The sequence below is a fragment of the Salminus brasiliensis genome, chromosome 1 (genome assembly GCF_030463535.1).
Source record: "Salminus brasiliensis chromosome 1, fSalBra1.hap2, whole genome shotgun sequence".
NCBI lineage: Eukaryota > Metazoa > Chordata > Actinopteri > Characiformes > Bryconidae > Salminus > Salminus brasiliensis.
Genome location: NC_132878.1, coordinates 86,377,575 through 86,405,258, shown reverse-complemented (window position 1 = coordinate 86,405,258; position 27,684 = coordinate 86,377,575). Strand labels below are relative to the sequence as shown.

General features: G+C 40.1%; 1 protein-coding gene across 1 annotated transcript in view; it reads right to left on the bottom strand.

The window, feature by feature from the left end:
• The window catches only part of ptpn3 (protein tyrosine phosphatase non-receptor type 3), a 39,580-nt gene extending 12,733 nt beyond the window's left edge, over window positions 1-26,847 (bottom strand). Inside the window, exons 1-17 of the mRNA XM_072691922.1 lie at window positions 26,439-26,847; window positions 12,823-12,988; window positions 10,994-11,101; window positions 10,836-10,878; window positions 9,426-9,504; window positions 8,225-8,269; window positions 7,794-7,846; window positions 4,982-5,099; window positions 3,599-3,686; window positions 3,302-3,390; window positions 2,642-2,705; window positions 2,404-2,534; window positions 2,194-2,319; window positions 1,900-2,013; window positions 1,289-1,385; window positions 214-291; window positions 4-60 (exon numbers count right to left, since the gene is read on the bottom strand). Of these exons, the coding sequence (XP_072548023.1) occupies window positions 4-60; window positions 214-291; window positions 1,289-1,385; window positions 1,900-2,013; window positions 2,194-2,319; window positions 2,404-2,534; window positions 2,642-2,705; window positions 3,302-3,390; window positions 3,599-3,686; window positions 4,982-5,099; window positions 7,794-7,846; window positions 8,225-8,269; window positions 9,426-9,504; window positions 10,836-10,878; window positions 10,994-11,101; window positions 12,823-12,966 (1,434 nt within the window). The 5' untranslated portion in view covers window positions 12,967-12,988; window positions 26,439-26,847. The remainder of the gene's footprint in view (window positions 1-3; window positions 61-213; window positions 292-1,288; window positions 1,386-1,899; window positions 2,014-2,193; window positions 2,320-2,403; window positions 2,535-2,641; window positions 2,706-3,301; window positions 3,391-3,598; window positions 3,687-4,981; window positions 5,100-7,793; window positions 7,847-8,224; window positions 8,270-9,425; window positions 9,505-10,835; window positions 10,879-10,993; window positions 11,102-12,822; window positions 12,989-26,438) is intronic.
• Between the last annotated feature and the right edge of the window lie 837 nt (window positions 26,848-27,684).

Below are 27,684 nucleotides of genomic sequence, written 5' to 3'. Positions count from 1 at the left end.
TACCGGAGAGTTAGGGTTTACATGAGAAATGGCCAAAGGCATCTTCTGATCCACACCTCCCTATAAGAAACAAGCAATTAACATGACACATAATAATTATATATATATAAAAAACAAAAAAAAAAACCCTCAATTAATCTCAACTCAACATACTCAGCCCACTCAGGCAGATAGAGACAGCCTCAAACCACACATACACACACAAGCGCTTACTTTAACATTGAATCCAAACTTGCCATCTTGGTCCGGACTGATTCTTACTAGCAGCAGCTCTCCATCAGCTTCTGTATTCTGAGACAAAAAACAGAGACAAGAGAGCTGACCAGCATATATTTTTTATTTATTTTATTTAAAGAGATTACTAATAACAAGAACTGATGGTAAGACCTAGTGAATATCATCTTCATAACAAATTCCCACCAATATGAAAACTCTAAGTGGCTCATCTGTCTAATGTGCTTCCACTATGGCCGGGGGGGTCGCAACTTCAATCCCCAAGCCATGCCGCTTTGCCATCAGCAGCTGAAGTCAATTTTGGTTGTTGAATGTTTCTTAGAGAGATGGCTGTGTAGATGAACTGCTATAACATTAGGCTCGAATGCGTCTCGGTGGATTTTGAGGTATGTTTTGGATCGTTATCATCCTGTAGAAGCCAGCCTCTTTATAGCTTCAGCCTTTTAACAGCTTGATATTTGCAACCATTGTTGATTTGCTTGTCTCACCAGCATACAAGTATGTCTCTCAGTTTTTTTATTGGTATTCCAGATGTCATCGTGACCTCCACAGCTCCCCTGAACTGTTATTTATTAATAATATTTCACAAAGAAGAAACCACAAGATAAAAACCTTTGACCATATTCATATCGTCTTCCCCTGCCTTGTGGGCATCAATTACTTTGGTTTATAAGACATAATAGCTGTTTAGAATCCACTGGTTTTCATTTAAAACACTGTTCAACACAAACAATGACGTAACAAGCTAAGCCTCTTACTGTAGGCACTGTTCAGGGCAGAAACAATGCTAGTGTGCAACATTAAATCCAATTTCAAAGACTTCTTACCACACCTAATGTATGTCTGTCAGGCTACACCTAATTCTGCCATTAGTCAACCCACTGTGGTTGCATTCAAGGTTGAAAAAGGTTGAAATCTCACAAGCTCTGCGATTCACTCCCAAAAGTGTCCAGCTTTCTTGTGAATGTGCTGCAAAATTCCTGGTCCGAATTTAGTCTGAATACAGCCAACAACACTCTCTCTCTATTTCACACCATGTCCCACTATTACTCACCTTTTCCCAGAGACACTGCCAGTCTTCTTCGTCCCCTGTGGCAAGTTCATCAGGCTGACACGTAACACTGCTGGTCTTCTCATCTTCTTGAGCTTTCCTTCATTAATTAGATTTGAGTGTTTGAGTATGCATGCACAGTGCTGTGAAAAAGTGGTTGCCCCCTGCTTGACTTTCTGAATTTGAGTTGGAACGAGTGAATCAGATACAGCAGTGCTGCTGTATCACTGTCCCAGCATCATTATTGGTCTGAGAATTGTCCACCAACCAGAAATATCCCGCAAATAGCATCCTGTGGGCAGCATCCTGTGACCACGGATAAAGGACTAGAGGACGACAACACAAGCTCTCCAACAACAGATGAGCTTCTGTCTCTGACTACATCTACATCTACAAGGTAGGACTGCTAGATAGAGTGGACAATAAGCAGACATAGTGTTTAAAAACACCAGCAGCACTGCTGTGTCTGGTCCACTTCAGCCAGCACATATATGGTATATGGTAAGTGGAGCTGATATAATAGGCAGAGTACCATTCCAAACCAGGGGTGTTCATAATATGCTGAAATGTGTATATGAGTGTAGTGAAATACACAAATATGGGGCCTTGTTTACCTGTAAGTATAGAAAACATCTTCACTCTCTGTCACATAACTTATCTCGTTGGTAAGGTTGTCCACAGAGGATGGACGCGGGGTACGGAAATCATGTCGCAAACGAGGACTACGCCTTAAAACAAGAGAAAGATCCAAATAATCATTTTACCTTCAAACCTTTCCTGAAGGTCAACTAGACCCCATTATTATTGTAAACTATTAAGAATCCATACAGCAATCTTAAACCATGTTCAGTAAAAACAGAAACAAAAAAGAGCTTCTTTTGTTATGTCAATGTGTATAGAAGTAATACCAGTTAGGTGTGCTGGGAGGGGATCTTGAGGGGAGACTCTTGGTTTCAAGATGTTCAGTGGAAAGAGACTTTATTATAGGGTTCCACATCACGTCGCCAATTATTTTCCGATACAGAGGGACAGACCTTCAAAACAAACATACACATGTTGGTGGAACATAAAGGCATGGTGAATTGAATGGGGATGTACCCAGCATGTTGGTGGTGTACCTAGGTTTTGAGACCGCGTGAGGGCTTTTTCTGTTGTAAAAGGTATGATGGTCCACACAGGATTTCCAAAGGTTCTTACAGGCGCGAGAGCTGGGCATGGAGACTGACACCACTTGCTGCCCAACCTCCCCCTTCATGACATCAAATGCACATTAACAATTTTTCCTGTACTTAGATGATAACTTTCAGGCATGGCACTATGGTACCGTGTTCTTCGCCAATTGTAGTAGAAACTTACATGTTTCCGTCGAAGGTGTATGAAGAATCTTTTCCTTTTGAACGAAATCTTGATAATGTTGATCCTGAAAGTAATAAAACATAACACTTTATTACATTATAAGATAATAATTACATAAAAACGTTAAACACAGCATCTGGATTGTTCATAAGGCTTGGTTACATAAGAATATGTAACCAATCTATAAGAAAGCCCTTAGGATTATTAATGCATTTCAATGTTTATCCTATTTATTATAGATAAAAGATATACGACCAAAACCAGCACCAGAGATCTAGGGATTATAATAAGTCTTGTTGCCATGTGGAAATCAGGGGCAAAGCAGGTGCATGTAGCATTTTCACATTTTTTATGCTGTCACAGTATTAAAAATGCCAGCACAACACCATAACCATGTGTCCACATCAAGTTATACATTTAATATGTGAAAACTCTCTTAATGAAAACAATACAAAATCAGTGGAATTATACTGATATTATGACTCTTCAGGACAAACTATGACTCAAACAGAGTCAGAACTGACTGAGGTCTAATGTTACATTTTTTTATGATATTAATTTTGAAAATCATTGCTAATGTGTCCCTTTTCAAATATATGGATGCTGTAAAACACTGACGACTGGTCACAGAAGAGCCGGACTGATTACACAACAACTCACCAGGGGAAGAAACTGGAGCAAACCAAATTGCAAAACATGGCCACACCTCCAGATGCAATTCCAACCCACAGAGAAGGGTTATTAGCATCCTGAGGAGTGCAAGTCATTAAAATTATATTAGAGAAATGATTAGTCGTGTGTACACATCACTACTCCATGAACATATGCTACACAGAGATAAGCAGAAGCCCTAGAACACCGAAAGGATTACAGTCCTTAGTTTTCTCTTGTCCTGGGACTAAAACTCTGAAATGAAAGAGCACAGAAAGCGCTTCTAACGCATTTTGGAAATGTTACCCGTGCGCTGTGAAGCTCCACTCCATAAAGGTCTAACGTTCTTGCTGTGTTCAGGTAACACAGCTCTGCCTCACTCTGAGAGAGACCTCTGAAATACAAACATGGACACATGAGTTATTAAAAGAGTATATAACAACAACAGTAATATTAGAATAAATACTTAACATTCATACAAAAAGTAGTGATCACTTTTGATCTCAGTAGTGATCACAGTTACATCTCTGTGTTAATTAAAACATCGCCAAATCTCTCCTCATGGGAGTATAGTATTATTTATAGTTATCATCCAACACCTGGTTTGATAAATCAGTGATGTACAGGTAATGATGTTAAATTATATGATGGGTGGATCAACAGAAATGAAATGTTCCACATTTACTTGGGTGGGACAGATGGGATAAAATGGACGTTATCTCAATAGACTGGTGTAAATATTAACCCGTCAGGATGGATGCTAACTTTAAGGCAAAATGGACCAAGTATTTGAGAAGAATCGATGCATGGGACTATTGTTCACAAGGAGCTATGTGCATGTGAATAAACACTTATACATACATGTATTACAGATTCCCACAAATGGAGTTTAAATAAACCACCACATTAAAAATGCATTTGCTTAAATCTGACTGTTTCACCATTAGCTTTGCTCTTTATTAGTTTTATCTTGTGATTAACAGAGGAGACAACTTATAAACTGCTTGCATGGCTGTTAATTTAACATAATTTCCAGTATTGTAAGTGATAGTGAAAATATCTGTGATAACAACAATAAATAAGCGATAATATTAGGTATGTAGGTATGATTTGATATGGGGTGCATTCCAATTGTGTACTACACACTAATACTATGAGGTAAACACTACATGCTAATCTTAGCGTGAGTTAGGCAGGTTAGTTGTCGCCACAGAAGTTCTGGAGTGTCTGCATGTCTGGAGTAGCTCCTCCATGTTTATTTTGCAATAGTGTCCATTGATCATACTCACAAACCAACTGGTTCCAAGTATGCATCCTGGATTTCTGAGTATCCTCAACTTTAGCAATTTTATCTATACTACATAGTGCACAATCAAAAGCTAGTTAGTATTTTGTACTCGCAAGTAATTAGGTTGCTCTCATTGTCTGTTTACACCAGGATGTTTTAAATGTCATATAAGGTAGAAGCGTGAAAAATAAATTGCGTGTGTAAACATGGTGACTAGTACAGGGCTCCTTGTTTCCAAGCAGCAGCAACTGATTCATCAACTACACTCATATCACAACTCATTTCAATGACGTATGACAGTTTCATGACTCAGACATCAAGTACATTTCAAGTCAGGTGCTGCAGCCCAACCTGTGCTAGTTTATATGCAACGTTGATGCACAAGGTCCACTTGTACTCACTTATGCTGAGGATGCAATGACTCCACTTTGAAAAGGAAGTCCTTGTCCTGATCAGGAATAAAATGGATCTGGGCCAGATATCCAGCAGGAGTCTCTGCAACATGGTCTCCAAATTGAGCTGTCTCAAAGAAGAAAAAGTGACGGTTATGAATGGGCAGTTTCCCTGTGACTAAAGCTCAGGGTTAACATTCTCAAAACTCTTAGGACCATCGTAACTAATTAGGCCCATCATATATTCCCTGCTGCCATAACTGGTTGCTTCAGCAATCCTCTTAACATTCTCAGCACATCATCAGTCACATGTGTGGGTGTGACTGTAGTAAAATTTCAGACCACTGCAGAGCAAACAAAGCCAAACAATGTTCACGACTGCTCAACAGAGTAATATGAGATACACTCACACACCCTGAAATCAAGTCATTAGTTTATGACACTGAATAATCGCCTCACAGCAGTGAGAGCAACATCAGTAAGTTTTTTTTAAAGAGCATAATTAACAAAGTTACTTCCAGAATAGGTATTTAAAGTTAATGAAAGGAGATTATGATAAACAATAATATACAATAAAAGCCTTTAATTACACACACAACTTGACTATACCACCTAGTTCTTCATGTTTTTTGTTCCTTTATTTGTGCACATACATCAATGAGCCAAAATATGCTATGCAAAACATATGCTTTTGGACTCTGGATTTACCAGGACAATGTCCTTCCACAGGCTTGTCTTCCTGCCACAGTGGACCCTGGTACCATCACTTTTCCCAGGTTCATTATACAGTGGGGGAAAAAAGTATTTAGTCAGTCACCAATTGTGCAAGTTCTCCTACTTAAAAAGATGAGAGAGGCCTGTAATTGACATCATAGGTAGACCTCAACTATGAGAGACAAAATGAGAAAAAACATTCAGAAAATCACATTGTCTGAATTTATTTGCAAAAAATGGTGGAAAATAAGTATTTGTTCAATAACAAAAGTTAATCTCAATAGGTCAAACGTTTTCTGTAAGTGTTCACAAGGTTGGCACACACCGTTGCTGGTATGTTGGCCCATTCCTCCATGCAGATCTCCTCTAGAGCAGTGATGTTTTGGGGCCGTCGGCGGGCAATACGGACTTTCAACTCCCTCCAAAGGTTTTCTATGGGGTTGAGATCTGGAGACTGGCTAGGCCACTCCAGGACCTTGAAATGCTTCTTACGAAGCCACTCCTTTGTTGCCCTGGCAGTGTGCTTGGGATCATTGTCATGCTGAAAGACCCAGCCACGTTTCATCTTCAATGCCCTTGCTGATGGAAGGAGGTTTGCACTCAAAATCTCACAATACATGGCCCCATTCATTCTTTCATGTACACGGACCAGTCGTCCTAGTCCCTTTGCAGAGAAACAGCCCCAAAGCATGATGTTGCCACCCCCATGCTTCACAGTTGGTATGGTGTTCTTTGGATGCAACTCAGCATTCACTCTCCTCCAAACACAACGAGTTGTGTTTGTACCAAACAGTTCTACTTTGATTTCATCTGACCATAAGACATTCTCCCAATACTCTTCCGGAACATCCAAATGCTCTCTAGCAAACTTCAGACGCGCCCGGATATGTACTGGCTTAAGCAGGGGAACACGTCTGGTCCTGCAAGATCCATGGCGGCGTAGTGTGTTACTGACGTAGCCTTTGTAACATTGGTCCCAGCTTTCTGCAGGTCATTCACTAGGTCCCCCCGTGTGGTTTTGGGATTTTTGCTCACCGTTCCTGTGATCATTTTGACCCCACGGGCTGAGATCTTGCGTGGAGCCCCTGATCGAGGGAGATTAGCAGTGGTCTTGTAGGTCTCCCATTTTCTGATTATTGCTCCCACAGTAAATTTCTTCACACCAAGCTGCTTGCCTATTGCAGATTCAGTCTTCCCAGCCTGGTGCAGGTCTACAATTTTGTTTCTGGTGTCCTTCGACAGCTCTTTGGTCTTCACCATAGTGGAGTTTGGAGTGTGACTGTTTGAGGTTGTGGGCAGGTGTCTTTTATACTATTAATGAGTTCAAACAGGCTATTAATACAGGTAATGAGTGGAGGACAGAGAAGCCTCTTAAAGAAGTTACAGGTCTGTGACAGCCAGAAATCTTGCTTGTTTGTAGGTGACCAAATACTTATTTTCCACCATTATTTGTAAATAAATTCTTGAAAAATCAGACAATGTGATTTTCTGAATTTTTTTCTCATTCTGTCTCTCATAGTTGAGGTCTACCTATGATGTCAATTACAGGCCTCTCTCATCTTTTTAAATGGGAGAACTTGCACAATTGATGACTGACTAAATAGTTTTTTTCCCCACTGTAGGTGACAATGGACAGTTGGGCTACTGTGACTGAACTTGACGACGTTTCAATGATGGTTAAAAGAGGACTGTGTCACCACACACAGTGCATTCATCAGACCCTGCTATGTAAATGGTAGGCCTGAACCAGTTTGCACCTGGTCACTTCATCAGTCTTGAGTATCAGGATTATATCTGGATAAGGCCAAGCCACATAAAAGTGTAAACGCACCCCAGAAGCAGGGCCAAGCCTAATATTTTGCTAGCCCAGGGCATAACACTGCTCAGAGCCTCACACTGCCTCCATAGGCTTGTCTCCATTCTACCGTGCATTCTGGTGCCCTTGCATCTCCACACAAATGAAAACGACACACTAGAAAGGTGTCCAACCCACAGTCACCGAGCAAGCTTTCGTTAAAAAGCTATGAGAAGCTTTGAGGCCCTAGAGGTATAGCAAGAGTTAATATGTTTATGAATACTTCGACAAAATATGAAATATCAGACTTACACTGAACAGCATACGAGGCCAGAACCACAGCTGAGCTTAGTGGACACTTTAACCTGCACATAGAAGACTTCAAATTAAAAGTGAAATAACATGTACACGTCAAGTCTACCAAGAGACACGCCGGTAATAACATGCTCTGCCTACTAAGCAGAAATGCAAAGTAAGAGACATGAACTATATACAAAACAAATACTAAAACATAGCAACACTGTACGAATAGTGGATGGCTTATTTACAGACCAGAAATATGATTAAGAAGAATATTCTGCAAATTAAAACACCCACAAATTACATGCACACAGCCAGATGTGCCTGCTCACACAAAAGAAGCTGGCTTAATTAGATCAGGTAGAATGAGTCAGATTATTTGGGCTTTATAGGATGAGTCAGATTAATTGACGTGACAGCAGGATTACACTCGTAGGTCTTACCTGCCCTCGTGGATGTCTTTCTTAATTTGCAAAAAATAAAAGTGCCTGCAGAGTAAAAATAAAAAAGTTAGAGTTTCTAAAGTTAGAGTTTCTCACAACAGACCTCAACAAACAATCACACATGCGTATAAGGGAGCACAGAACAATAATAATATAAAAAAAAAACACCACTCAAAATACTCACATTTTATCAGGGACATATAGACATGTATGTATATATGCCGTATGTTCAGTGTGTAGACAGCTGACCATCATGTATTTTTATATTTATTATAATAATAATAATAATAATAATTAGAAAAACAGTTTATCTTGCTTTTTAGGAGTAACTGTCTTTACTGGCTACATTTTAGATCATTGCTGTAAGGATTTGATTGCATTCAGCAACAAGAGTGTTAGTGAGAGGTCTGTCCCACCTTACCCACAGATCCCCAGCTTATCTCACAAGAATTGAATGGAGCACCATCATCCCAGAGAACACAGCTCAATTCTTGTGGGCTTTATACCACTCTAGCCCACATCTAGCATGGAGCCAACTGGTTAATTTTTACCTCCTCCAGAGAATCCTATTTTATTGGCAATACTTTTTACAGAGACTAGACAAGCTGCATGTGTGCATGCATTTGCACAGCTGTGTCAGCAATGGGTGCAACTTAAAGTAGCTGAATGGATTAATTCGAAAGGGGTGTCCACAAACATTTGGACAAACAGTGTATGAGCTCACTAGATATTTTACTCCAAACCCATGGAAAAGTGTTTCACAAGATTTAGATTATTCAGTTAAAAGGGCAATTGTGAAGTCAGGCCATGTCACCAGTTAAAGATAGAAGTTGGAAGCATGTCACTCTAAGTCCACAGTGCCTTTAAACTTACTGAGCTCTGCCCATGTTTGTCTATGGAGACTACATGGCAATCTGTGTGGTTGAAACACCTGAACTCAGTGATTAGGAGGGTTGTCCACAGACATTTGTCCATATTGTAGCAATGCACTTCTGGTGAGACTTCCATGAGTGACTAGATATTAGGGCTGGGCCGTATGACTGCATTCGATATACCGTTTAAAATTTGTTTAGTGGTGGTCCTGTGGTAGTGTGCATCAGTCAACCAATGTGGCAGGTGTAGCTGCTAGCTAATGAGTATCAGAGTTTCATGTGGTGTATCTGTTACTTCCTACACATCCTGAACTCGCACATTAACACACCTGGTCTGTTCATGCTGAAGAGAGTTCGGATCAGAGATGAAGAACCGCACTCTGAATATTAAATAGAATGGACTGGTACCTGAGAGACAGAGGAAGTAAGAAAGAGAGGAAAGAGAATAATTAACCTGTCAGAACATTTGTAATACCCTGTAATACACAAGCCTAAATAACACATTAAACACATCGTGATCAGAGTGATTCATCAGGCCCACGAAGGAAAAACGCAGTACTATACAACAGCAGCAAATTAAACTGATTAAGAGCAGGAAAAACAACCCTGCTCTGAAAAACACAGGCAAATATCACCCTCGCTGAATGCTAATCACGTTTGATGACTCAGGCCAATTCAGTAATTAAACTGGTCTCATGAGGACAGACAACAGGGGTGGTCTTGATGTGCTTTTAAGGGGCAAGAAATCAGTCACCATTCCATGAATACAAATACTAGCACACTAGTTTGGCATGACGACATGTCAGCTGCCTTTATGAGACAGAAGAAGCAGTTTCTTGTCTACCATGACTTGAAAGGACTTCCACCTTAAAATACTTTATTAAATCTGTACTTTTGTCTGTGGGATGCTGAGTGTCTGTCTCGCCAGGTAACACCCATCCTGCTTCTGCTGTTATTGTCATACAGAGTCATTTCCAATGTTACATAAAAGACATGATGAACAAGGTACCTGGAATGTTTTATGTTCTTGCACAGGCAAGCTCACATTCCTGTTGAATGTGCGCGTTTTCTGTTATGCCCACTTGACATCCGCTTTTAGCGAGAAAGTGATTTAGTGTGTCATGGCCAGTCTGTGGTCAAGACTTTTGACCTTTAGAGCTATGTATTATCATTTGCATTGGAAAGAAAAGTTTGCACAGTTTCTTTTGTGTCTGTGTATACCTTTTTAAAAATTGTATATGTCTATAAATACTACAAAGTGAGCCACAATCACCACTAACAAGCCAATGAGAATATGCACGTTCATGATACCACAGCAAAAACTGTGCATGGTCATATAAAATACGGGCAGCGATTGGTCATGTAAGAAATTTGCTACTATAAAAGTTTGTGTTATATATTATTATATAGAATGGCAACAGGACTTCATTACAACATTTTCCATGACCTATTAAGTACTTTTTTAATTTTGTTATTTTTCAGTAGTGGATTTTAGCATGTCTATTTTCCATGACTTTCCAGGACCCGTATGAACCCTGTATTTATAGAGAAAAAGAGCATGTATATGAAAACATGCCATAATATTAAAATAATATACAAAGGAAATAAAAGGATGTGTTAATCGTGTCAAGCATTCTTCTTATGAAGCTTGTAAATGTGAATCAGAAAGCTTTAAAGGCCTTTGCTAAGTGTTAACAGTAAATCTGTATTCTGTCTGTTTGGGTGTTTTTACTTCTCACCTTTGAGCTGCTTTTTGAAAGGTTTGTTGGGGTCCAGCCACCTCTAAAATAAAAGACATTAACTTCACCACAATTCATTACATCATAAACTTGAGTCTCTCAATGTCAAAGTTCAATGGCTGTCAGATTCAGGAGGATTTAGACACATGTATACTCACTGGTGAACTAGAGGTATCTTCGCTGATCTGAAGGCTGAAGTAGTGCTGCTCCACTATGCCAAGATGCTCACAAGCCAGGTCAAACAACAGATGCCCAGCATCATGTTTCTGTACAGAGAAGGAAACTCATAGTTCTGCTGTGTTTCTTTTCTAGAAAACCATCTGACAAATTTTGGCAGCACACTTTACGTTAGACATAAAGCTAAAGCGCAATTAAAGCTAAGGATCAGTGTTAGCTTTCTGCTTTTCTAAACAGTTTTTTAATATTTCCCTAGAATTATCACCATTGTATTGGTTGATCTGGATTCCTTTACAGTCAAACCAGCTGATGCCTAATTTTAACTACTTAATAATTTAAAGAACATATAAAGAGACAATAGTAATGCTCTTCACCCACAAAACCACACTTTCAAGGTTAAATGAACATTATTATATACATGTACATGTAAAGTAAATACATAAACATATAAATATATGTTTATTTCTCACCATTTTGGTGCCTTTATCATATTATTATTTCGCAAACATGTACATACCTACTGTCTATTTAAGTAATTACTGGCAATTTAATTTTGGCATCAATGTAGTGCACGGAAAACAATTATAACGCTTACAGGCTGTGGCAACAGGCTACAGCAACACTTATGCTGCCGTCTTAAGACAGCAATTGACAAAGATAAGCCATTTGCTCAGGGCAATTCATTCTTAGCCACAGCTTGCGCTCCGGAGAAATCCATGTTTTATAGGCGCGGGCATCTTTGTTATGAAAATTTACATATTTCTGTAACCAACGACGTCAATTACGTTGCCACACTAGCACTAGTTGTAACAGGGTGTTACGACTAAGAGTTTCATTGCAGACAATGGGAGACGTTCCTACATTTAAATCATGCTATACACAGATTTACCAAAGACAAATACTGTAGCGGTCACGTAAATGACCAATAGTAAAATGCACACTCAAAAATAAATTATGCTCTTCCCTATTTAGATTCATTTTGATGCAGATATTTCTTGTGTGTTTAGGCTGAAATTATTGCTTCAAACAGCAGAAAATACTGATACCATTTCAGGTAAAGGGTTGCTATGATCAAAGACCTGTATTTGCATCACTTTACCACACCTAACTTAGTGACTGTAACAACTGGCCCCCTAGTCTGGTATACTTACCTGCTCCTAATGGGTCGGTGGCAACACTGACAGGTGTTTTAAACAAAGTTCGTATTGTCATTTGTGGCAGAGAATGAATGCTTGTGTTGAAATATTCCGATCTTCCTTATTTGGCTGGCTCAAGCTATTTGTAAAAAAAATAATAATAGTAATGCACTGGTGATTTAAAGTTGAAATAAATTGGCCCATTCAGATCCTGAAAATTCCAATCATGCACTCTTAAAAGCAAGTGGGTGTAATTGCTGCACAGGTCTGTGTACATGTGCGCCCTTCAGACAATCAAGTCAAGGTTATGGCAGTGTACTGAGGAATATTACAGAGTAGTTTTAACATAATCAATCTCCATACCACCCACCCCACACACACACCTCACCCAAAACGCTAATGTCCCTCTTGCTTGCGCTCTTCCAAGTACTGTCCTCACACACTCAATTGCTCTCTCTTTTTGCATAGTGTGGATAAAAAAAAAAAAAAAACAACCTTCCTAACTTTTCATGGACATGTCAGTGTGAGAAGACTTAACAAGTTGTTGTGAAGCATTTCTATTGGCCCATTAATCATGAGTTTTGGTCTGATGTAATAGAACACCTCCCAGATTCACATTATGTCACTCATCTCTCAGTGGACTGAACCCAACAATGACACACGTTTGTACTCACGCCGACAGTGAAAGTGTGCGTTGTGCCGTCCGGGAAGAGCACCACACACATCACGCTGGAGCGTGACATGTGTGTGTGCTTGGAAAGATCCGGCAAACCCAGAGAGCTGATTTTGTTTCCAAGTGCGCACCATGGGGACGTCATCTTCTGTGCTCAAAACACAGACCTGCCAGAACAGGGAACAGAACAGGTTCAACGTTTACAAGATGTACATAATGACATACCACACATTTCTGCACCACCTGCAGTAAATAGGAAACAGACTCTTGTTCACAGGAATAAATAGGCTACATTTCAATATCAACTTTACCTAGTTTATTATAAATACAGTTATACCACTATAAATAGTTAATTATTTTCGGAATACTTCTTCATACATATGTCCAAATGTTTGCAGGCATTCGGTGTAATAAACGAATAGAGCCACTTAAAGTGTGTATTCACACATATGTGCAAACACACACACACACAGCTTGTCTAGTCCCTGTAAATAGACTGCCAAAGAATAAGACTTTCTAGAGAAGATAAACATGAACCTATTGGCACCATGCCTAATGCTAGACGTGGGCTAGAGAGGTATAAAACCCCCAGAATTGAGCTGTGGAGCAGTGCAACTATGTTCTCTGAAATGATGGTTGGTGCTCCATCCAATACTTTTGGGATGGGTTTGGGAGGGGGATAAGCAGGATAAATGAGCAAATGTCCCAATATTTTTGTCCATATAGTGTACTTCCCAAACACAGTGTAACAAACTGTTCCTTTTTATTCTATTGTCATGTGTTTTAATATAGTTTTTCATGTCATTTTTGAATATGTAGCAGGAAGTGAAGGGTAGGGAATAATGGATGATGAATGAGGAAAAACAAAAAAAACAGAAAATAACATTACATGACAACAACACAACTAAGAGTTTCATTGCAGACAATGGGAGAAGTTCCTACATTTAAATCATGCTTTACACAGATTTACCAAAACTAATGTTGTAGCGGTCACGTACATGACCAATAGTAAAATGCACACTCAAAAATAAATTATGCTCTTCCCTATTTAGATTCATTTTGATGCAGATATTTGTGTGGTTAGGCTGAAATTATTGCTTCAAACAGCAGAAAATACTGATACCATTTCAGGTAAAGAGTTGCTATGATCAAATACCTGTATTTGCCGTTTCAGACGATCCAGGCATTTTTAATAGAGCGGTACTGACTTTTAAGGTTCTGATCAACTTCTGATCTAGGTTTACTGTGGTAGAGTGCAATTTGGCATTCTCTAATATTTTCAAAAAATACTCTAGACATATGTGACATTATTTCTGTGAGCAAAAACAAAAGAGCTTTAATTTAGCTGATAAGTGCTGACAAGAGCTAAAGTTGTTTTTGTAATTCTAACTCTCCACTCCACCTTAAATAGTGCCGCAGTTACAGCGTGTACATTTCAACAGCAGAACTGCTGCCTTATTTAAGGTGGAACGGAAAGTTTGGAGAAGAATTATTCCTTAGCTGGGATAGTCCCTAGACCTTCCAGTCCCAAGTCCGCTTCCCTCACGTTTAGGCCAGGGCTGCTCCTAAAATGTCCCACAGGTATTGTCAGAAATACTAAAATACTGATACATCATTTTGATACAAATTTTAAAAATTACTTGAATACTTATTTTACACAGTATTATCATTACATGGATCATGTATCACAGAGAATTTCTACATTAAGGTGTGTACATTAATTATCGCTGTGTAAAGATTGCATGGACCTTGTATATAATTATAATTTTATGACTTATGACTGGCTCTCATTGTGAACACAAACTGATAAGCCATCTTGAACTTTATTTCAGTCTCTTTTACAGCCCTGTTGCTTGTGTGCTATCTATTGTTGACTGTTGTAAATAATTGTACTTGGGGAGTTCAGCGATTGTTTAAGCTTGGCATGAGACTGGCCATTACTGGAGATTTCCCCGTTTTATTGAACATGGCATCAAATGTAGATGTACAGCATTTTGAAAGTACTGTATAGCAGTTGTTAATTCTAGTATTTAGAGAGCAGGAGAAGCTATAATGTGCAGAAGAGGGGTAATGCAAAATCAGGACGGAGACCCATGGCACTGAGATCGTCTGCCTGCTTCCTGATTTTCTCTAGTATTGTATGTCACAGTGAATGCTTTTAGAGCTTTAGAATTTCACAATTAGACACAGAGACCCTTGCCAGCCACAAAACACATGGTTTATGTTAGCACTGAATAATGCATGGAAAAAAAAAAAACTTACAAAAGCAACACATAAACCAAACGTAGTTGATCATAGGGGTTGGTGATACGGTAAAAATGATCATCACGCAATATTTACACAACAATTTCATGAGGCAATATGCATCGCAATATTTTTAACAAGCAGACAAAAAGAATCAGAATCTGCTGCACATCATCTAATTGAACAGCACTAATGACACTCTCTGTAATGAAACATGCAGTTGGTCTTACAGTTGGCCTTATTGTTCTTTAAGCACTGACGACAACCACACTATGCTCACTTGCTTTGCAATTAACTAAATTTATCACATTTTTGATAAATGAATGTTATGTTGCCCAACCCAACACAGCCAGGCTTAAACTGAATGCAGCCAGTCTAGCTTGTACTAAGGTTTACCATTAAAGTGGTGCTGAACAGAATAGAATAGGTGACATTGTCATTAAATATCTCTTTTTAAAATATCTCATTTCAAGCTAGTATGATTTAATTTGCAAGTTGTTATTACAAATAATCAATAACATCAAATAAAATTCTCCTATTAAACTTTAGTCCCTGTGATTTAACTGTAACCAACTAAAGTTCTTTAGCTTCATTTATGCTTACACGGAAATATAATCAATCAGGTATTAGAGTTCATATATGCATGGAAAAAAACAAAAAATACTTATGATGTATGCATGTCAAATACAAGGTACGTAATTGCCCTCAGACTCGTGTAAGAGAAATAATACAGGATACGATAAGAGGCAATCCTATTAGGGGCAGGATTTCATTCTTATCCTGTATTATGTAACCTAGAAGTATTCAAGTTAGAGAGCAATGACATGCCATGTGAACAGGCTTCTCCACTCACTTCCTATTAGCAGTGTGCATACCGGAGTACTGTCTGCCACTGGCAGAGAGCAAACAGCTGGTGTTGATTTTAAGTTTTAGCCCAGTGTTTTACCATGACTATGCTATGAAGCCATATCCCTCCTATCCTGGAGTTATGCACTAGGAAAGATCTTCAAATGATCAAAAAGTAGTTTGACCCCTGGTGTTCGGGACCTAAGCTCTGAGCTTTAAAACACTACTACTACTCCAGCTGCATATGTACAGTGATTCCACACACTTCAGAAACAAAGCATTAGTATACTGGATGCACATTTCCATTACTCTATTAGAGGATAATCACGAGGTGTCCTACAACAGACTAATTACATAACACATGCAATACAGTTACTCTACAGTTCATCTGTTACAAGAATCCTACAGCACATACAAGCACCAGGCAAACCTGGGTCACAGAGCCAATATAACTAATAACCAATATAAAGCGTAACTTAGACAATGCATTTTGTCCATAAAATGCGGCCCTAACGCACACTAACACATCCTTTTCAGTCTTAACATGCCTCTACGCTGTTTTTCTATGTTCTCCCCTCCCCACCCAGCACAGCTCAGGAATGTGAAACATTTTGCCATCCAGAAAGATGGGAACAAGGTCAGTGAAGAACTAAAACAAGCAAACAGACCTCCTGTAGTATACGACACAGCCAGAGAGACAACAGCTTTGATGTTCACTCAGAAAACAACCCTAGCTAGTGTGAAGTGGCTAGAATCCAGAGATGGACTAAATGGACAAAAGAATTAGGTCTTTTGTACACCTGCTCGTTCACGGTTTGGAAATCCAGGGTATTATAAAAAGAGCACTGATAGATATAACGTTACTCCCATCCCGTCTTTACTCCTGCATTACGCCTGGTTAGAAACAAAACTATGGTGGAAACTCAGCTCCGAAATGTGCATTCATAAGTGATTTGACTGCAGATTTCTAAAGGAACTGGGAGCTGAACGATCAGACAGAGCAAATCAGGTTAGATCGTCTGATTAAAGAAACTGTTACTAAAACAGTGTTGTGGGGCTGCATTATTTATAGAAACACTAAAGATGGACCTGTATTGGCTAATTGGAACAGGGCTAAAAACCTTGATCAGGACATCCCTACTCATCCCTACTCATATTGGCTAGAGCACCATCACAACAGCTTCTCTGCTGCACAGCTCAGTGCTGGGGGGCTAAAACCCAACAAGTTTACATTTTCCTGCTCCAGAGAGGCCTATTCTATTGCCAATATGCATTAGCACATTTGGTTTTTTTCTACAACCTTGATGGACAGAGTCTGGACAAAGAAAAATCTAGATGCTTGTCTTCCAAACGTCTTCAATACAGAACCACTTTCTTCACTAAGGAACCACCGAACAACTTTTTTGTTTGTACAGAGCGTCCTCACATAAGCAATTACAAGTGTGCAAAAGTAAGTGTGTGCGCACATTTTTATTTGCACAGCAGTGGAGCTCATGGTGGACTGGGAAACAAGCCTTCAATCTTCATTTCATTTCAGTGACTGGTCCATTTGTGAAGCAATTTTTGAAAATAACTAAAATGTCCATTCCCTATTGGTTCTAGGGGTTCTACGTTATCACATGTAACATGAAAGCAGTACTGTATTTTGCAGCACATAGCTAAAGCCTATTTTGGTAGAGTTTTGCTTCAGAACAGAGAGAAAAGAGTAACCTGTTGTTGTACTCTTACTCTTTACTCTTCTTACACAAACATCTTAGGCTAATAAATACCTGTCTGTCAACTGAGACTGCCCAGTGCTCAGCTGAAAAAAATGATAAACACAGCAGAGCAAAGCCATATATCGGTTTCCTTCAGATATTACTGACATTAAATGTATTATATACATTCATATATGCCCATAATGTTCAATGCTTAGATTTAAATAAATACCCTGCCTTGGACTAGTTGCCCATCCTCCACTACCCACTACACTGAAGTTTACATGGACTCTAAGAATTAACCTTCCAATTGTTGCTATAATTATTATCATTTTATAACTATTATTAACCATATTACTTTCATTGTTCTTACCACCACTCTTGTGACCATATCAATACAACAGTCAAAAATGTATTTGTAGTTCTGACCAGAGGTTGATTCCTCCGCCTTTTGAGTATTGGTTCTTCACTAGGTTTCTTCATCCAGCCCTGAGGGAGTTTTTCCTTGCCACAGTCATGTTTGATTTGCTCACTGGGGGTTTTATATTTTGCTAATCTTTTGTCTTATCAGCAGATTTCTAATTACTATAAAGCGTTTTTTTGACATCAGCTGTAAAAGATGATTTTTTTTTTTATTTAATAAAGCTGTCGCCAAAGTGTGCCTCACCTCAATATCGTATCAAGCTCCAAACAGCATACATGTTGCTGGTACAATAACGATCCCGTACTCATTCCATAAGAAACAATCCCTAAAACAGTGCTCAACTATCTTCCTGCAGGTTTCAACTACAACCCAAACGTTACACACCTGAATCAGCCAATCAAAGACCTCTCAAGGCAGTGATTAGTTGGATCAGGTTGGATTTCCTCAAAACCTGTGGGAAGATCTCCAGGAACAGCCCTAAAGTGTATATACTCGTAACAGGCATGTGCATATTTAAAAAGCTAGAACAAAAAGGTACACTATTAAACCGTTTCCCTGGCTCTAAGCCCTCGCGGTAATCAGTTTCCACATAAGTTTATATTCCTGAAACTTTTTCCCTTTTATGCTCATCACTTTTTGTGTTTTTATCTCTCAATTGGATGGTTTTTGGTCATTATAGTCTGAGGATGAAGTAACTGACTAAAACTTAATGAAGTGAAACCTGCTCACAAGAGCTGCCCCAGTCACATTCTGCAAAGTAGAAACAAAACTCAGAATTAAGCAGCAGGCCACACAAGCTTACAGAACCATGAATCGCCCATCTTTGGTTTCAAATCTCACTGCTGATTACCACTAGAAGTGACGTCAGAACAAAAACTCTTTGTTCTTCATGGATCGGTTTTCATTGGCCAAGCAGCAGCACACAAGTCTAAGATTGCAATGTGCAATTCCAAACTTGTCTAGAGTGTAAAGCACATCGCCATTGGAGAAGTGAAAACATGTCCTTCTCTAGTGACAAAACATGCGTCACCATTTGGTTTAGGACAAATTGGAGTCCAGCGGATGTGAATAGAAGGCTACCAGTTTCAATACATAGTGACAACTGTAAGGTTTGTGGGCATTAAAGCCCATAAATAAATGATTTGCAAATGAAGTTTAGCAGGGAGGGACTAGACTGGCCTGCATGGTTCGGCATTATTGCCCCCTTGCTAATGCTCCTGTGGCTGAACACAAGCAAATACCTGCAATCAATGTTTTTCAATTCAGCTGAGTTTTCAGTCAGTGTAGCTAATATTATGGCTGGTCGGCGTACAGATGGGTGTCCACATTCTTCTGGTGCAACCAGTACAAGTAGCCTAGAAAGACAATTAGAAGTCACATTTCCAGAGCTCAGATTGCGTTTCATGCAATTTTGACCGGTCCACATCCAAGTTCTGCAAAGACTCATTGAGACAGCAAGAAACTGCACTGAGCACCGGATGCAACTGTGCTTTGCATATCTGTTTGGATGAGTCTTACTCTAGAAACTCACTGTGAGGACGGAGCACATAATGCAAATTATCCTAATCTCTTTTTGCACATTTACTGCTATCAAACTCAAACTGCGGTGGACTGTCTCAACAGAACATTCATAGAACGCACCACTAATTCATAATTCATACATACATCATCAAACTTTGCATACCACGCTAGCTGGGTGATTGGTTAAAAGTCTACCACAACCCACTACAGTGGAGGATACAAGTAGACAGGCCACTGTCCAGAAGCGGTCCGAAATATACCTGGACATTTAACCAATAAACTACTGAGAACTACAATACTGTCAAAGTGTTTATTTAAACTGGCATTACTTTTCTCTAACGGGCCTTTATTGAATTCTCATGAAAAAAAAAAAAAAAACTGCACCACAGTCTTGCTAACTACACACTGTGTCAACTGGACAGAGAAAGTGCACCAATAATATCCAGTAAGATTAGGAATAATTACAAAAAGTTCATGTTACAAGCGAAAAGCTTTAAAAGCTATGCTTGACTATAAGAGGCTAAGCTAGGTTAAGATATGCAGTCACGGTGACGTAGATCCGAACCAATAAAAGCAGAGCTTATTAATTGTTTTCTTCAAGCCCACCATAAAAAATGCTAAATAACAGGGTGGTAAACATTTTTTAAAACTGCATCTGCATTTTTTTTAACCCCAACCAAAATCACATACTAATAACAACGTAAACCACTGAATGTTTGCATTCTATGGCAACTTTAAAACACTGGGATTATGAATGGTCAGTTTGTTGCTGCGATTGTTGAACTGAGATGAGTGGAGATTTTTTTTTCTCTCTCACAATACAACATCTTATATCTTAACACACATATATATCACAATCTGCACTTTTTTTCACAAGCATTCCAGAAGTATTAACAAAAAGGCATACCGTTGTGTAATTTATCACATAATGGATCTTGTACTGTGATCTTTGACATTAGACAGACCTCATGTTCTCATGTCCTGTTGAGTTTGATTTCCACTGAATTTTGTCACCTTCAATCTTGCTTCTAGAGAAGTGATATCAAGCACGCCTGTCCAAGTATCAGCGGCACACGAGTGGCTGTTAAAAATAGCTGCATTCAAAACAGCTTGTCCTGGAGGAATAGGGAATCCTCTTGAATGACACCTCATGTGTCATACATACTGATAGTAACCTACTGCCCCACTATGATTAGGGTCAAAAATACCCGATGGACATTAGGAGTTGCAGCCCAGGGCACTACTTCACAGAATTTCAGTCTGTGACATACAAATGGGTTTGACATAGTTCATTAGGTCTCAATCTTTAACTAAACTAGATTATTGCACTTGTTTTTCCCCCCCAGCTGTGACATTACATCCGTAGATGCTAGCCTAGTTTGCACAGCAACACTAATCAGTCACCACTGAGGTATCTACATCTAACTTCTCAGGATTATTTCATGGAATGAACTTCAAATATATTTCACAACGACAAACAAGAAGGCCTGACCACCCGATTGTATTTAAAGTGGAAGTACAAGTAGTTGGATGTGAAAGGGTAAACTGTAGTGAAAACTTCGGTGACCAGGTTTAACAAAGTCTACGATTTGCGCAATGCTAGTAATTGTAAACAGTGACAAACATACCAAAATTTTTAGGTACAGTTTTGTTTATATGTACTTCTCCACCAGGAATGGATTTTACACATTACGTTTGAGCTAAAACATGACAGATTATCAGGCATAAGGCATATTTGACCCATCTCATGGTTTTATAATTGGCTTTCTGTGAGGCATTAAATACCATGGGCGTATAGGCCCAATTACCTCTACTGTGAAAGGGTACTGAGACAGAAAAAGGTCATATAGTTCTTTAATATCTATGCTGGATACTGTTAACATAGACTAAACTGAACACTACTGTTCCTACTTCTGCTCAACTTGCACATTAATCACACCTCTGGTTAGCAGCTAATGACATTTCATTGGCTCGACCTTGTACTTTCTTAAAACAGTACAGCAAAATCGGATCTACATCTAAAACAAAATGCTAAAGATCTATAAGAGTAAGTGAGGCTCCAGACTTACTAAATTTCAGTACATCTTAATCACTTAATGAGCATGTTACACTGACTTACGGACAGTGCAGAAATAGCAAGCTAACCACTGTCAATTTCAGAATGTTCAAAGCAGCATTATGCTTTGTTAAAGATGTTAAAGAAGCATAACATCAGCATTGGGTTTTGTTTTTTTGTTGCTCCCCTACAGTTGGGGAGTGTAATTCACTTTTACACCACTGCCATACACAGAAATCTCGCCTCGAGTCCCCCCTCAAGAACAGCTGATCACGTGCATTTGTTGAAAGCTGAGAGACACAGAACCAGCAGCTTAAAGTTGGGGAAAAAAAACAACAACAACAAAAAAAAACATTTATAGCTGGTCACATTATGTGACTAGTATCTGAATTGTATCCTTGTATGATTTTATCTGCATGCATTTATACTTGGTAATCAAATGTATGTCCAGTTAGTCAGACTGAAATCTGATCGCTATGTAGGATGCCACATGCAAATTCTCTCTTCACACAGCCATTATCACTGGTTGTCGAACGGTCTTGGAGGGACGCATGCGCCAACACTGCTATAACGTGACACTAATGTGTTTCCGGCCACCTCCTGAACTGGTAGGATCAGACTTGTATCTGTTTTAAACACCTGCATTTTTATGTGGCTTGGCCTTATGCAGATATAATCCTGATACATAAGATAATGAAGTGACCAGGTGTAAACATGGTCAAAAAAGCATGCAGCTTACACAGCAAAGTAGTAGTAAAGGATTTTACACAAACATGCAGCATTATGCAGTTCTCGCGAGAGGTCTAACGCAGCTCCAACCAAGTTACATAGTGAAGTAGCAGCGATCTGGCCCAGACTGGCAATGAGAGAGCCGCAAATCTAAACTACACATTTACATGACTCTGAAACTGGTATTTTAAGATTCAGGAAAAGAGACAGCCCAGGGTCTCAGAATGCCTTAATATGACCCACTGTGTTAACACGCCCACCAAGCTGAGGCAGTATTTCCTCTTATTTGTGGGAGATGACAAATTAGCTTAGTTGGCTGCCCATGATACCCAGGGAAACCAATATTTCCCTTTCTGCCCCCACTACAATGCAAAACTCCACTCATTCAACTCAGCTGCAAATCATGGTCAACACTACCCTGTAAACGGCATTAGTGGTTCACCAGGGAATCATGAGGAAAGACTCAAGTTCACACCCACCACGGACAATGTGCATCCGTATTCCCTAGAACAAAGGGACATAGTACATTTTCCTATAAAGTAATTTATGAAGTAAAATTATTCACACAGTTTTAACCAAATACACCAAACGTTTAAGCTGGATGCTCCCATAACTTGTTGTTCACATTAGACTTTCAGTTCCCAGGAAACGCAATCTACTCACAACAAACATGGCTTGAGTGACCGGCTAAAAGGTAAACTGTGTAAAAATTCTTTTGCTGAACTAATCATACAGCAGTCCTCCCCACTCTCCTCCTCATGTCTCATTGCTCTCTCCTCCAAGACAAACATAACTGTATCATCATTAAATCCCTATTTAATCAGCAAGCAGTTAAACACTCACAGTGAAAGTAAGACAGGCTGTGCTGAGGCTAGTCAAGACCATACTTTTACATCCATGACTGGTTTCAAACTCTGAATGTGAAATGAATCATACATTACTGTAGTTAGTTCAATTCCTTGTGACTGTGTAATACTGCATCCATCAATGAGCCATAACATTAACACCACTGACAGGTGAAGTGAAAATCATGATTATTTCATCTACAGTGGCCTCTGTCAATGGGTGGCTATATTAGGCAGCAGGTGAACAGTCAGTTCTTGAAGGTGAGGTCTCAAAAACAGGTTAAATGGACAAACATGAGAAACTAAGCCACTTTGACAAGGACCATATTGTGATGGCTAGATGACTGGGTCAGAACACAAGGACATCAGGCAGGACATCACCAGAAAGGTCAACCTGTGAACCAGCAACAGGATCATGGGCATCTAAGACTCAATGCTGCATATTCATCAAGGCCCCACCTCACAACTTACAAGACTGAATCCGTTGCTCAGTTTCAGAGGTCTTGTTGAGTCCATACCTTGGATGGTTAGATCTGTTGTGGCGGGGGACTTACTTAATATTAGTCAGGTAGCCATAACCAAAGTTATGGCTGACTGCTGTATCTATTATTTATGTACTTACTGACTAACCAGCCAACACACCCCCAAAACCTCAAACCATCAGCTAGATGATTCAAACTTCAATAACACACATCAAAGGTGGTTGCGGAAGGGATAAAGGGTAACAGTAAGATTTTTGGAATGGCCGTCCCAACCCACCTCAACCCATATTAAATATGTGAACTGTGCTTAAAGGTTGGGTTTGTACCAACTAATTTAACTGAACTTTAGTTTAACCAGTTCTGCCAAGAACAGTGGTCAAATATCCAAATTAACAGAAAAAAAAAACTCAACAGCTCTAATTGTTGGAACATCACCATGGTCCCATTTGGAGGAAATTTCCAAAAACCAAAAGCCAAGAACTACCCAACAGGGTAAAATTCCAGCTAGACACCTCTAAGAAGACGATTTCCAGCTCTAGGTTAACAGAGACAGTGTATATGTGGTCATGTAATTTTCCCTGGTCTTACCAGATAGTGTTGCTGTCCTTTTGGTGCAGAGTGTGATTAGCTAGCTAAAGAAACTCTAGCTGGGTTAGCTTTTAATCTAACGCCCATCTAGCACCCGCCTTGCACCCACTCACTTAACTGAGTTTGGCTTCCCCATGCAGCACTTCTGAGTTCCTCTTCTGATGTGCGGTCAGCTTTAAGCTGTAGTCAGAGGTAGTCCAGTTTGTTTTTGAGGGATGGGATGCTGAAGAGACAGTAAAAGCCGGTCAGCTAAGGCTAGCTTTTAGCCTAAAATGGACACGTGTTTGCTTCTACAGGCCTTACATTCTCACTCGCTGAGTCTGAGATACTGGCACAGGAAAAACAGTGCCAGCAAGGCCTGGTTCGCAAAGACACTGGTGGTCTAGTGGTGATTTGCTGCATGTCTCAGAAAACCGTTGTATCAAACACATCACATTCTCTTGAGGTGGCCAATACGTTTTACAGGATTGCTGCTTTAGGTTTCAAAACGCCAATTTAGGGGGCATAAATGTAACATGACTGTTATATAACAGTAATTGGTATGTTTTACAATAGGGCTGTCGCAATGTGTGCATGCGCAATAGTCACACTTGGATACACTTGGAGTGTATTATGAATCTCATGACATGATCATTGACATCTGGTGACTTTGGGTGAAATCTGGTTAAATCTGGTGAAATCTAATCTGTGTATTTAATAAAGATCACAATATACAATGCATGAAAAACAATACTGTAATGATATTTTTACAATATCATGTAGCCCTATTTGACAACTCTGTTTAAGTTTGACTTGTCTTTCAACTACGAGACAACAGTTCTATATTTTTACGGTACGTCACTTCTCCAACGCTCATTACTCAACTACGACAAGGTAAATATGATGTAAATATGACCGCCTACCTCTTGGGAGACTGGAACATTTGGACATAATGTAAATCCAGCAAGTTTAAACAGGGCATTTAACAGACTGTACTCACTGAGGTTGGTGGTTAGTAGAGCATAGTGGGATCCACAGTGCCTTCCTTTATAAGGTAAAGGTAAAGGTGCACGTATTTGTCACGGATGGCAAATCCGTGCCATCCGCATTTAACCCATCTGTGGTAGTGAACACACACTCACACACTAGTGAACTAGGGGCAGTGAGTACACACACCCAGAGCGGTGGGCAGCCAACTCCAGCGCCCGGGGAGCAGAGAGGGTAAAGGGCCTTGCTCAAGGGCCCAACAGTGGCAGCTTGCCAAGTCCGGGAATCGAACCCACAACCCTGTTATCGATAGCCCAGCGCCCTAACCGCTGAGCCACCACTGCTCCATTGTTGTAGACTACGGTTCGATTCCCTGGCTGGGAAATCCCACCACACTGCACTGCGCAGCACTACAACCATGAGAATCCCTGGGCAAGACTCCGAACACTGCATTCACCTACCTGTGGAACCTGGAAGTCGCTGTGGATAACATCATCAGACAAATCCCATAAATTTCATAGGGCTGAATGTTTAAGACCTCAGGATGATCAACAATAGATGATTTTAAGGATTATGGTGACCCATGCTGTTTAAAATCACACCTAAAAACAGCTAGTGAAGTTAAAAGTGGAACATGTACAGTAGATTTGAGGTTTCACAATACATTACAGAGTAAGAGTCTAAGCCTAAGCTATCCCAGGACAGAGAGGAGTACAGTAGACTGGAAGCCCTGCAGACAGCTTTCGTTTTCAGAGAGCTCAAATCCAGTCTGATAGATATAGCTATCCTAGCTAACTTGCCACTGAAGTTCACATTGGGCTCTGTAAAGTTTGTAAAAAGCTGTCAAACGTTCAGGATCCAACAGCAGCCCAGGGCTGGACACTTCTCCTAGGCTAGCATTTCACGGCTAGGGTAATACGTGTGCGCGCTGGCTGCGTGTACCCGCGGGGGTAAACACACGGGCTTAGCTCCTCGTGTCCGTTAAAAACGTCCCGACCAGAACAGTCCAACTTAACTCGGTCCGACAGACGCCATTATTTGTATATAGCTATCTATCAGCCTTCAAGGAGAGGACCAAGCTAGGGCTCGGCTGTGAAGTTGAAGAGTTCAAGGCTACAGTGGGCGTACGGGGGTCGGGGCGGTCTGGTTTGGCTCGGTTCGGTTTGGACTGGGGGGAACGAAGATATCTAGTTATCTAGTTAGCCAGCTAGCTCGTTACCTGAGGCTGAAGTCCACCGTTGGCTTCACTCTTGATGTTATTGCGGCGTTGAAAGCTGAACCAGCTCCATGTTACAGCAACCACGGCCGCAGGTGTCGGTAAACTTCCGGGAAAACTTTCGGGCTCCTTCGGGCTTCTTCGGGAGTTCGGGAGTTCAGCTTCGTCGTCGCGACGGACCAGGCGCGCTCCCGCTCGCTCAGTTCATTGATGTCGCTCGCGTTTGCAGCCGTTCACCTCTCGACACCGCGCGTGTGGTCTGTAGCTACAGCTTTCCCCGCAGTCCGCTAACCTACTGACACCTCTGCTACACGTGGGAACTCTGTCTGCCTCGACGTTTCACGCAGTTTTGGTCCTTTCTCGCTACGACAAACGGGGAGTGTCGGCGGGGACGCGCACAGGTGCGTGTGCCCGAGCAGTCAGGGCGCTGCCGCCCTTGAGTCAATAAAAATACACCCCCGCGTTCCTGAAGATAACACGGGCAGCAGTAACTACAGTGAGATGTCCTGCTTTGTGTTGAAATACCAGCAAGGAATTTGTTTTCCCAATCTTCATGGCTTAACTGGTGGCTTAAGTGACAGTCCTCAGCACAAATGTTCAAGCTAAATCTTAAAGCTATTTACTATGAGGCTATTTGTTTTAGCCATGAATGGATTTATCTTTCTTTATGTTATTTGTATGTTTAAAATGTGACAAGTTTTATATTCAACTTTAGTTACTGTGCTGTCGTTAGGTCTTAAGACGTAGATTAATGGCGCCCCTGTAGGCCAGAGGTGGTACTGCAGCGCCACTCATGCTAAGTGCAAAACCTCACCTCACGTTTCCTATTGGTTCTTCATATTGTCTTACCAAGAAATTTGTACAGAATAATAAATTAAGTGTGTAAGATAACCTATAAGGTTTGCATACACTCTTAATCGACCTGAATGTCATGATAGTATTGAACTTTAGTCATTTTTTGTGCTGTTTTTCTGGAACAGAATGAGTGCATACATACATATTTATGAATAATAATAATAATAATAATAAATTGGTGTATTATCTTTCATTTTTGGGCTTTTCTAAAATCAACATATGCCCACATAGATTATTATTATAGTGATGCTGAAACATATTTATTTGCCATTGCCAAGGCTGATTGACTACAGCTGCTAGCTTCTTTTTGCCCACCTAAAACAGGTTTGATTGACAGCACTCACTGTATTGACCGACACACAGTATTGTTTTGAACAACACAGTGAAAAAGTCC